The sequence below is a fragment of the Geotrypetes seraphini genome, chromosome 11, assembly GCF_902459505.1.
Source record: "Geotrypetes seraphini chromosome 11, aGeoSer1.1, whole genome shotgun sequence".
Taxonomy (NCBI): Eukaryota; Metazoa; Chordata; class Amphibia; order Gymnophiona; family Dermophiidae; genus Geotrypetes; species Geotrypetes seraphini.
In genome coordinates this window covers 111,091,623-111,104,589 of record NC_047094.1, presented here as the reverse complement: position 1 = coordinate 111,104,589, position 12,967 = coordinate 111,091,623, and the positions used below count along the sequence as shown (strand labels likewise).

General features: G+C 43.1%; 1 protein-coding gene across 1 annotated transcript in view; it reads left to right on the top strand.

Moving 5' to 3' along the window:
* The first annotated feature begins 253 nt into the window (after window positions 1–253).
* ARFGEF2 (ADP ribosylation factor guanine nucleotide exchange factor 2) overlaps window positions 254–12,967 on the top strand; it is a 142,927-nt gene continuing 130,213 nt past the window's right edge. Inside the window, exons 1-2 of the mRNA XM_033963792.1 lie at window positions 254–580; window positions 6,955–6,985. Coding sequence (XP_033819683.1) covers window positions 457–580; window positions 6,955–6,985 — 155 coding nt within the window. The 5' untranslated portion in view covers window positions 254–456. The remainder of the gene's footprint in view (window positions 581–6,954; window positions 6,986–12,967) is intronic.

Sequence of the window (12,967 nt, the reverse complement as noted above, 5' to 3'; positions counted from 1 at the left end):
TACCCCATCCCAGCCACTGAGGCCCTCCCCAGCCCATCCTCCACCAAATGGCCAAACACAGACTGTGCAAGTCTGCCTAGTAGAATCCCGAACCCCCTTCAGAACCCGCCAGAAAGCGACGGAGACGCCGACCTTCTTCATCCACCTCACGTCACAAAGGGCGGGGCGCCGTCGCGGTGACGTCACCCCGCCGCCTCCTCCCCTTCCTCCGGCGTCGCTGGAGACCTTCGCTTTTTTTTTTGGGCCGGGCTGGAAGGGGCACCGCAGACAGAAAGACAGAGAGGGAGGGGGTAGGAGGAGGAGGAGAAACCCCTCCACACGCGCGCGTCACGTGACGGCGCCCAATATGGCGGCGCAGTGCTGAGGTAGCGCTGTCACTTCCTGATGGGGCTCGGGGCCGCCTCCCTGCGCGGCTGGGTGCGAGAGAGCGGGCCGAGCTAAGGGGCCGGGGCGGTCATGCAGCAGGAGAGCCAGACGAAAAGCATGTTCCTGTCACGGGCTCTGGAGAAGATCCTGGCCGACAAGGAAGTGAAGCGCTCCCAGCACTCTCAGTTACGCAAAGCCTGTGAGGTGGCCCTAGGTAAGCCCGAGGGGGAAGGGGGGGCGGGGCATGCATTCGGGCCCCGTGTTTACTCGGCACAGGCAAAGGGAGGGTCTGCGCCTCGGCTCCTGCGCTCGTCAGCCTCTGCGGCCTTCTTTTCAGGGTTCCTGTATCCCAGGCTACCTGCGGGCCTCCCAGCTAACTCCTTTCTAATCTATTGGCGACTGCGAATCTGGCTGCAATGGTCAGAACTTGGCGCTAGGGATTGTGGGATTTGTAGTTTTTTTTAACCTTTAATAATGAGTGAGCTGCTTTCCTTTTCAGCTCTTTTCTCTCCTTTCTTCTTCTCTCTGGCCTCTGGGGGATCTCTTCTTCTCCTCCCCTTTACCCTTTTTCCTTCCCTTAATTTAAGATCCTCCTCCTTCCCTCCAATATTTCTTTATCGCTCTCTCCTTTCCCCTTCTTTCCTCTTCCCCTTTTTTCATCGCTTTCCTCCCCTTCCTCTATTTGATTATCACAAGAACCCATTGACAATATTATTGTATACGTATTTTTATATACTTCTAGAATTCTTATGCCTTGATTATTGTAACCATTTATTGTTGCTCTGTTTTGTTTCTGTATTTTTGAAAATCTTCAATAAATTTTAAAGAAAACAAAATGAGTGAGCTGCTCTTTGTTTTGCTTTCTTCTTTTCCTCCTTCCTCTCCCTCTCTTCTTCTCTTTGGCCTCTGGGGGATCTTCCTTCTTCCCTTTTTTCCACTCTCACTCCCTTGAATTAGGGTCCTTCTAACCTTCTATTTTACTTTATGCTTCTTCCCTCTCCCCTTCTTTCCTTCCCCCTATTTTATCACGTTCCTCTTTTTCTTTCCTTTGCTTTTTGCACAATCACAGTGACAATCCTATATAATAAAGCCTTACCAGCGCATGCGCTTTTAAAACGGCGTGATCCCTGCCGCTGTGGTATGTGATCCGTGGCCGTGTTCCATTTTAGAACCTGGCGGCAGGGAACATTCTGGCCACTCCCCTCCTCCCGCCCTCACTCACCAACTGCTGGAGGAAGCCGGCCATATTCGGCGGCTTGAGGAGGCGGTGCGGAGCGGTGCTGGTGGTGGCTGCCGGGAGGAGGGCTTCGAGCCGCTGAGGGTCGGGCGCTGCTCCCGTGAGGATCGTGGCTGGCGTTACTAAACTTCGCAGGCTGCACAGCACCTCAGTAGAACGTTTCCTCTGATGTACGCGATTGCGTCAGAGGGAACATACTTCTGAGGGGCAGAGCGGCCTACGAGGTTTGCAAAAGCCGGCTGCGATGCTCACAACGCTGCATACTGGACCAGGGAAACGGGTAAGGGGTGCTGCTGGAGCAGGGAAGAGGTGCTACTGGGCTGGGAGAGCAATGAAGAGGGACCGGGGGAGCAGGGAAGAGGTGCTGCTGGACCGGGGGAGCAGGGAAGAGGTGCTACTGGGCCGGGGGAGCAATGAAGAGGGACAAGGGAGCAGGGAAGAGGTGCTGCTGGACCGGGGGAGCAAGGAAGAGGTGCTGCTGGACAAGGAAGTGGAGAGGGGAGGGAAATGCTGCTGGTGAGAAAAGGGGGCTCGGGCTGAAAGGGAACAGATGGGAGAAGGGGACTGGGGGGGGGGTAAAATGGGTTTGAAGCTGGGGCTGAAAATAGGAAACATGTGAGGGAAGGAGGCTTTATTAGCACCCGTTAATGTAATGGGCTTAAACACTAGTATTATTATATTCCTGTATTTTATATAATGTTGGAATTTTTTTTCACATTGGCTTATGTAACCATTTACTATTGACCTGTTCTGTTTATTTTTCCTTTCTGTATTCTTGAAAAATTTCTAATAAATTTTCAAGGGAAAAAAAAAATGAGTAAGCTGAGCAACAGCATTAAGACTTCAAAGGATGAAAGTTTGAGAGTCCCTGATGGGATGCGAGAGAGAGTAAGGGGAAGGAGCAGGATGGTTCTGGGGGAGCAGGGGAATAAAGTTAACATTTATATTGTCTATTGACAACGTTTTCAGTGAGCTTTTGGTATTTGGGAGTTTGAAAGTTTCCCCATTTCAGGTTTAGGCACAAGTTAGGAATTTTCTGGTCTCCCATAGGCTTGATTTTTATGACTTGTTTAGACCTGGAATCTTGACCTGTTTATCTAAAACTTTTACTATACTTTATTTTCTTGTTATTTGTGCTGGAAAACGTGACATGGCCCAAGGCCAAAAGTAACTCAATCCCCTGTTACAGAATTTGAGAGTTGTGCTTTCCATGTGCCTTGTATAGTTAGGTAGTTGAACTGGTTTGTCTGCTATAGGAACACAAATGTTAGAAATAGAATTAGAAGCATAAAATTAATAATAAACATTACCTTGGAAGTCAGTAAGCTTATTTATCTCAAAAGTCTAGCTTTGTGTAGGTAGCCAGATGCATTTAAGCCATGATATTATTTACACAGATATAGTAGACTAGTTACTGGTAAGCATTAATCCCTGTTTGGCATGCCTTGATCATGTCCGGTGTACAAAATGAGTTTTGTCTCTGTCATGAGGAGAGCTATAATTTTGTCATGGGGAAAATCTGATTGGTTTTTAAAAAGATTGTAGGAGTCCTGAGATGACATGCACAATTTCTGGCAATCACACTACCATGATTTTACAGTTACAGCCCATTAATTTTGGCAGTTAATGTGCCATAACTGCAAAGCTTCTGTGTTAACAGTAACTAAACTGCTTTGTGATACTTGGCCATGTAAATGTTTGACATGCAGTAAAGTTATCACACATTTATTTATTTATTCAATTTTCTGTACCATTCTCCCAGGGGAGCTCAGAACAGTTTACATTAATTTATTCAGGTTCTCAAGCATTTTTCCCTGTCTGTCCCGGCAGGCTCACAATCTACCTAACGTACCTGGGGCAATGGGGGGATTAAGTGACTTGCCCAGGGTCACAAGGAGCAGCGTGGGTTTGAACCCCCAACCCCAGGGTGCTGAGGCTGTAGCTTTAACCAGTGTGCCACACACTCCACTCTGTTCTGGATTAGCATGCATTGTCAAACCACTGTGCTTTAGTGCACACTAAATCCCATGTTAACCCCAAAGCTTGCCATTTCAAGAGTTTTTTGGAAAAGACATTTGCTTTTCAAGCTGGAAAAACGAATTCTTGGATGAGCTTTTTGATTGCTCATTTACAATCTTATTATGTATTTAGAAAGTCGATGAAAACTTACCTGTTTGAAAGATTTGTACGATAAGTTTATTATTGTATTCTCTGATTTTGTACTTTCACTGCAATGTAATAGTTCTCTTGATGTGAACCACCCAGAACTATTGGTTGGACAGTATATAAAAAATAAAATTATTATTATTATAAGACTCAGTGTGATTTTAAGGCCACCAACTGCATAATCAGCTTTATTTAAAGTAGTCATAGTTTTAAGAATACTACTTTGATAAGCTGTAGTGTTCTTTAGGTACAGACCTGTGTGGTCTTTGGGACAATATTTCAAATTGTTGAATTTGTATTTATTTATTTATTGCAATCTGTCACAAAAACAAAAATAAGACACTAAGGGCCCCTTTTGCAAAGCTGTGGTAGTTATGCTGGTGTGGTAAATGCACTGAAGCCCATTCAATTCCTGTGGGCTTTGGTGCATTTACCACAGCAACATCCCTACCACAGCTTTGCAAAAGGGGCTCTAAATGAAAAGATCTTTAAACAGTGAAATCACCCTAAATGTAGGCCTGTTTTACAGCTGCATGTCCAATGTGTTGAAATAGGACAAACTGAGATACAGTATAATTACTTTAACCTGAAAGTTTTACACTTCTGGGCACCATTATTAATATAAAAAGCTATTAGGCAATAGTGCTATGAATCTTACTTTCATAACTTCATGGAGTTTTCCCTCATTATTTTTAAGTGCTCCAACTAATCTAGCTATTGCAGTGACAATACTTGGCCTAGGGTCACAGATCATAGCTCCATGGAGGAGTAGCCTACTGCAGTGCTGTGCAATCTAGTCATTGCTTATTTATCTAGGTAGGCGTGTACTTTTGACATACTGGGACAGAGCAAAGGTCCATCAAGCCCAATATCATGTTTCCAACAGTAACAATGTGTATGTCAGAAGTACCTGGCAAGATCTCAAGAGTAAAACAGATTTTTGCTGCTTGTCCCAAGAATAAGCAGTAGGCTTTCCCAAGATCAGGTTATTAATAGTTTATGGACTTTTCTTTTAGGAGCTTGTCCAAACCTTTTTTAAACCCTGCTTTGCTAACCGCTTTTACCACATTTTCTGGCAACAAATTCTGGAGGTAAATTACATGATGACTGCAGAAATATTTTACTGCCTTATTTTAAATGTTATATTTAGTAGCTTCATTTTGTCCTAGTCCTTCTATTTTTGGAAAGAGCAAACAAGTAATTCACATTTACCCATTCCACATTTTTTAGATATATTAGTGATAGGAAGTAATACAAAAGTGGCATTGTGAAAGACTCAAAGGTGAAGGGGAGAAATATGTAGAAGCTGATAAAGAAAAGGCCAAATTGCTTTATTATTAACAAATATTTCTGTTCTGTGTTCACGGCTGAAGCGCTGGGAGTGGGACTGCAGAAGACGAACGTGAATAGGGATGGAGGAGTAATAGACCCTGATCGATTTTTCAGAGGGTTGTGTTCGTGAGGAACTAGCTAAAATAAAGGTAGACAAAGCGATGGGGCCAGAAGGAGTGCTGAAGGAGTTTAGGGAAGTTCTGGTTTGGCCAGTAGGAAAAAGGAGGTATTGATACCCCTGTATAAGATTTTGGTGAGACCTCATTTAAAATAATGTGTACAATTCTGGAGGCCGCACTTTCAAAAATATATAGAAAGGATGGAGTCGGTCCAGAGGAAGGCTACTAAAATGGCATTTGGGGACAAACTTAAAGATCTCAATCTGTACACTTTGGAGGAAAAGCGGGAGAGGGTAAATATGATTGAGACATTTAAATACCTACCTATATGATGTAAATGCAAATGAGTCAAGTCTCTTTCATTTGAAAGGAAGCTTTGGAATGAGAGGACATAGGATGAAGTTAAGAGGTGATAGGCTCTGGAGTAATCTTAAGGAAATACTTTTTTACAGAAAGGGTGGTAGAGTGTGGAACAGTCTTCCAGAAGAGGTGGTGGAGACAGAAACTGTGTCTGAATTCAAAAGGGCCTGGGATAGGCATGTGGGATCTCTCGGAGAGAGAAAGAGATAATGGTTACTGTGGATGGGCAGACTAGATGGGCCATTTGGCCTTTATCTGCTATCATATTTCTTTGTTTCACTCTGGATTTTATACACCTTTCTCTGTACCTTTTCAAATTCCACTATATCTCTTTTGAGATATGACTAGAATTGCAAACAATATTTGAGATGTGAGTGCCATAAAGTGAGTAGAAACCTTATTTGAGGTTTCAGAATATCCTTAATGAATATGCATGTCAGAGATTTGCATACATTGCCTCCTTGGTATGCTCTTTCATGCATAATTCATTGTGGATATCCTACAAACCCAGCTGGATGGATGGGTTAAGAACCACTGGCCTAGTGGTAAGAAGAGTCACTGGTTGAAAATCAGGGAAGCCAGAGTTCAAAGTCCCACTACTACTGCTCCTTGTGATCTTGGGCAAGTAACTTAGGGCTAGATTCACAAAGCAAACCGATCGTATACCGATCGGTTTGCGACCCCTTTACGACCAAATTTCCCTCTGGCCTGATTCACTTACCTCTTCTGTGATCCGCGATGGCACCGATGTCAGACTCACTGGTCTATAAATTCCTGGACCACCTGGAACCCTTTTAAAAAATCGAATTAAAACCAGGTTTCCTACAGAGAGCACTGCTATTGTGCAATGGGGCTGGCCTGGCCCAACTGGCTCAGTTTTCAAAGGAGGATAAAACTCTTGATCAGCTGGCAAAAAAAAATAAAAATCGACGTCACATTGACCACCCTCCAGTCTTTTGGTATTATGCTGGTTTTTAAAGAAAAATTACTAACAATAGCTCTGCAAGTTCATTTTTTAATTCTATCAGCACTCTGGGATGCATACCATTTGGTCCAGGCGATTTGCCACTGTTCAGTTTGTCAGATTGACCCATTACATCATCCAGTGTTACAAAAATTTGTACGAGTTTCTCTGATTCATCAGAATTGAATACAATTTCTGACACCAGTAGCTCCCCCACATCTTCCTCAGTGAAGACCGAGGCAAATAATTCATTTAACACATTGTACCCCTTAAATATATCAGACAAATCGTGAGATAATAGTTGCATGATTGAGAAAGAACTGCAGTTCACCCAATTGGTTGTTGTGATATATTTTATTACTTAAATACAATCTGGCTTAATTTATTGTTGTGTTTTTTTTTCTGACCAGATGAAATAAAATTGGAATTTGAAAAGCAAAGGTAAGCCGTATAAATTAATTGCTATTTTTATATGCCACAAAGAATTCTAGCATTTCCTGTGCAATATGAGCAGTACACTGAGTTGTTGAAGCCAGCTGATTGACCCAGGTTAGCAGAATACATTTCTTTTAAAGATCTCCTTTATGCTTATTAATCCAATGCTGAATTCATAATTAAATGTGTGTTGTGGATCATTCAGATTAAGATCTTCATTTCCATTTATGCATGGAATGCCCAATAAGGCATCCATGTCTGCTATTAGCTGTCTAGATGGAGTTTAGAGATTTTTATAGTCCACATGAAAGATTAAAATCGGAGACCCTCTATGTGTGTGGTCTTGCACAAGATGTTTCTAACAGTGGCATAACCAGATGGCTAGTTTTGGATGGGTTTGAGCCCAAAGTGAGTAAGTAGGAGGGTATGAAATTGTGTCTACTCCTCCCCCCAGCACCCCTTCAGACTCAAAATAGAAATAACCTAAAATGGTGAGGTTTCCCCAAGTCTCACTAGCCAAAGAACTCCTTCCAGCTGGAACTGTTGCAACCTGGGTGGCTGGCAGCAGTGTCTGAGTGGGGGGCGGTGTTGGTGATGCATATTTTTGCACATGTATGAAAATTGAGCGCGCACTGTAGGGGAACAGGAATGATTGAGGCAGCTCAGGAACACTGCCACTGGCTGCCCAGATTGCAAGTCTTCTGGCTGGGAGCTGGTCTTCTGCTGCTGGGCTCCTTTGTTTATCCATTTGAGGATCCCCTACCAGTCACACAAAAGAAACACAAATTGTGGCTATGCCACTGGTTTCTAAGTTCCTGCACTTAGTTTTCCACGCTTCATCACAATGTGTAAAACTGCTACTTATAGTGGATAGGTTGGAAGTTTGTATGTTTTTCTTGGACTTGTTTCAGCTTCTGCTCTGAAAATGAATGTTTTGCCTTATTTTTAGTGTGCAAATAAGGCCAGCAACTACTGTAATATTTTAATCATTAAATTCCAGTTTAGGTTCACCTTTCTTGTTGTGTGCAAAGACCATAGCACAAGCTGAGATCCAGGTTTTGCCCTTCTATCCCCTCTCCCCCCATGACCTTGATCAAATAATTTACATTTTAGACTGATAAACTAGAACTTTATCTTGCAAAATGTAACACCTTATCTTTCCCACACTGTTAATCAAGATTATTTTATTTTTCTTGTGCTGATCTTACTCTCTTTCCCAAGGCTCCTTTCTGTCTACTTCTTTTCCCTTTCTGTGTCTTTCTTTCCACCCCCAACCCTAACAATTTCACTGCCGATTGCTATAAAAAAGGCAATGATAAAAAATTCATTGTGTCGTGTAATCTGCTCGTTTCTGTACTGCTGTAGATATATCTGAATAAGGCACCTACATTTAAGGTCCTAGGGCCAGGTGCACAAAACTCGCTGTGCATTTAATGATCGTCACTAAACCAGTTGTAACCGGTTTAGGGCTCCTTTTACCAAGGTGCGCTAGTGTTTTAAGCGCATGCAGCAGATTAGCGCATGCTAACCCTAAACCGGTTACAACTGGTTTAGTGACGATCATTAAATGCACAGCGAGTTTTGTGCACCTGGCCCTAGGACCTTAAATGTAGGTGCCTTATTCAGATAGATCTACAGCAGTACAGAAACGAGCAGATTACACGACACAATGAACTTTTTATCATTGCCTTTTTTATAGCAATCTGCAGTGAAATTGTTAGGGTTGGGGGTGGAAAGAAAGAGACAGAAAGGGAAAAGAAGTAGACAGAAAGGAGCCTTGGGAACACTAGCGGCTAGAACTAATGCCAGCTCAATGCTGGCGTTAGCGTCTGGCATGCGCGGCATTGTAGCGCACACTATTCCATGCGTTAATGCCCTAACGCAGCTTAGTAAAATGATCCCTTAGTGTCGAAGTATTCGGCTATCAATACACAAAGTGGCAAATTGCGGTCTCTTCATAGCTTGTAGTAGCCTCCAATAATTATATGCAAGTACGTTACAACGAGCTCATCAATATTAAAATGAACACTCCGAAGTGCCGGTCTTTTAATGATCCAAATTTAGTGATGGGTCAGGAGGTGCTGGTAGAGTTGAAACTCTTGTGTTGGAAGCATATGCTTTGTAGGGTCTGGGCCGCTGATTCATGTGTAAATTCATAAAAACACTTTTTGGGGGGATTGAACCATAATATACAGGCATGTGTGTAAAGAGCACATCTCATGCACTGGTAAAAGCTGCTGTGAAGTTCCAAAGGAGAAACTAGGGGGGGGGGAGGGGGGGGTGGCATATGTGATGCAGAAGCGACTGTATTGTTTTAAATACTTTGTATGTTGACTATAAACTGCTTAGAATTGAAAGTGGTATATAAATTTTTAAAATAAATTATTATTTGCCTATGATTGCGGCTCATGTGTGACAATGACTTGCTTTTTCTGGCGCATTTGCGCCGCTATACTTGATGTGTTCTGTGCATGTATCAGTCACTTTCTCCAACGACTGATCAGGCAGGATTACAGTGGACCTCCGTGAAACTCATTTGAATGCATCCATCACAGTTTTCAAATCTGACAATCAGACCCACAGGATTTTAACGACAATTTTTGTGCATCCGGACCTTAGTTTGCTGGGGTGTTACATTACAGCTACTGTTTTGAATTTTTTATTTCTTCTCCTTTGCAGACTGCCTGTGTCCCCCTGTTCCTCCTTGCCACTCTTGCGTTACCTGTTATTTCTTTCTCCTAGTTGCAACCTCTTTTTCTTCTTTCTTATACTGCTATCGACCTGTCACCATCAAATTCCCTGCCTGTTGGTGGTGATAGGCTTGCTACTACATTTCTCCCTCCATATTCGCGGAGGTTGGGTGCAGAGCCGGCCCGCGAATAGGGAAAAATCACGAATAAGTTTTTAGGCCGGGTCTGACCCACCCCAGTCTCCCTTACCTGGTGGTCTAGTGATTACGTGGGGCAGGAGCGATCTTCCTATGCTCCTACCCTGTGCAAAGCCGTCATCAAAATGACTGCTGTGAGTTCCCATTGTACAAAATGGCAGCCATTTTGTACTGTACTGTTCAGCTCCTAGCCACTAAGCAGCCATGTGACTTCATTTACCACGGGTCATGCAGTCTAGCCATATGGGAGAGTTGCTAGCACTATATGCCAAAAAGATGCAAAGCCACACTATTCAAAATGCTGCTATCAAAGTCCTTGTTAATGTTCAGAGATATGATCACATTTCTTCTTTTTTAAAGGAGTACCATTGGCTTCCCATTGAATTTTGCCTTATGCATAAGGCTTTAACGCTTGCGTATAAAGCTTTACAATCGGGTCAACCAGACTACATAGGAAAATTATTAGTTCCCTATAAGCCTTCTCGTAGCCTACGTTCATTGACTGCTCACCAGCTGGCATCTACACAAAAGTCTACCATTTTTGCAGCAGTTTCTCACCTGTGGAATTCTCTCCCAGTTATGATTCATTCTGAGTTTTCTTATATAAAATTCAGATCAATGGTTAAGACGCATCTTTTTGGTTTAGTATTTTTGAGAAGTTTGATAAATTGGGATCCTGTTTTTTGGCAACTATTTAAACAAGATTTAAACAAAATTATTTTCTTTAGATTATTTAGATCAGTGGTTCCCAACCCTGTCCTAGAGGACCACCAGGCCAATCGGGTTTTCAGGCTAGCCCTAATGAATATGCATGGAGCAGATTTGCATGCCTGTCAGGTCCATTAAATGCAAACCTCTCTCATGCATATTCATTAGGGCTAGCCTGAAAACCCGAGTGGCCTGGTGGTCCTCCAGGACAGGGTTGGGAACCACTGATTTAGATTACTTAGATTTAATTAATTTAAAAAAATTTTCATTTATATTCTTTCTCTGTTGTTTTTTCTTTGCTTTCCTATTTTATATATTTTGTACACCGTGCTGTTGACGAACCGAAGTATGGTTAAAACTTTTAATAAACATAGTGGAAGCAAGCAGAATACAGGTCATGGGAATGTTCCTGTGCAAAAGGCTGTGGCAGGGAATTTAGTGTACCAGAACAAGAAGAAGGCAACCAGGATTCACAGAACCAAAGTGGTATATTTATAATAAATCATTTATTCAGTTATATTCTCTGGTCTGCAATCTACTAGAGAAAAAATTTTGATCTACAAATTATCCTTTTCCTCTAGTCTTCCAACTATATTTGAACCATCCCTTAATTGTGCTGCAGCACCATGAACTTTCTTTCACAGAAACCCAGAGTTCCCCCCCCCCCTCATTTAACACCCCCTGTCTCTCTTTGGAGTAGGGGAGCTCAATTTGAATCCCTGGTGGGATTGTGGTATTATGGAATATAAACTATTTCATCATCACCCTGAACCTGAGGATTTTCTCTTCTCTGCCTTGGACTTTCTTACGAGCAGAGATCTCTTTCTGCTTGATAAAGGTGGTCTGTGATTTATGATCCAAGAGCAGAGCCTCCCTCTCCTTGTATTTTCCATGGCAGTTTTATTGCAAAATGTAGAAATGAAAATATCACAAACTCTATTACGTTATACAGTAGAAGGAGTATTTGCAACTCTCACTAGTTTTCACAAAAAGTTTGCCTTCTGAGATTGGGGCCTCCTCTTCCTGGGCCCCGACTAGCCCTGCTCAGCAGTCTTCAAATGGATTTTGATAACTCCATAAATTAATACTTTACGTTATTTCATTGGGCTAATGAGAGTTTTGTAGTTTTCAGAAGCTCAAACAAATCATCATCTTTCTATTTTATTTAAATATTTATAATCCCCTCAATTCAGGGTTCAAAGTGGATGACAACATTACATGAACATTCAATTATAATTGCATCTAACCATTGTTGGAGTGTATTATGTTGATTTAGTGGTAAATTCAAGAAGGTTTGCCCTGTAAGGTGCCAAAGATTGGAACGCTAAGTATTAATAAAATAATGGCCATTTCACATGGAACAGCAGTTACACCAACCTTTGATTTACACTAGTATTCTGTAAGTGCTCGCTCCCAACTTTTAGCAGTTAGGTGACTCACTGTATGTATTGTCTGACTTGTGTTTGCAAGTCCTGGGCATGTTCCAGTTGTGCACTATGTATTTTGCATGCATATGTGCCGTATATGTACCCTAGGGGGTACGCAACTGTAAGTCTCTCACCTTTCTTCTGCCATTGCATATTTTATCTTCATCATCTTCTCTCCCCAGCCCTTCTGGACTAGCAGCAGCTCACTGTGTTCTTAACTTCCCCACACAGCTGTCACTAGCGTTATTTTAGCGATTCCATCAGGCAGTCTCGGGGACTTTACTAGCGACCCACCTCCAATGATGCAGCTTCCTCTTTCCTCAGAGATGACTGGCCTAGCAAAGGCCCCGAGGCTTTCTGATGAAATTGCTTTCCAGACCCCTACCCTTTAATCTCCCCCCCAACACCACAATTCCCCCCCCCCCCCGGTGGCCCAGTGGTCTTTGTGGCAGGAGCATGGCCCTCTTGTGGCTGCCTTCTAAAATAGCTGCCACCACCTCTCGCAGCTGCTCGTGGCGTTTCCTGTAGTACCGCAAGCTTCCAGGAGAGGTCATAGCAGCCATTTTGGAAGTCGGCTGCAAGGAGACAGCAGTGAGAGGGCCATGCTCCTGCCACAGACTCCCACTGGACTACCAGGTACTTCAGTAGGTCTGATTGGGGGGGGAATCGAGGGGTTCGAGTGGTTAGGAGGGAGATTTAAAGGGTTGGGGCATGGAGAGGGGAGAGAACATTGGCCTGGGTTAGGGGGAGTGGTAGGGAAGGGAAGAAGGATGAGAGGTGCAGAGACCTGTGAGAGGTTGGAGGGGAAGGAGATGTCAGACCAGGGGAAGGAGGGAGAAAGGAAGGCGAGACATGGCAGACTACTGGGAAGGGGGAAAGGAAGGCCCTAAAGTTATTCACAATTTTTTTAATTTTCATGAGGGAACTGTGCTCCTAACTCCTGCCAATATGAAGGGAGACATGTAT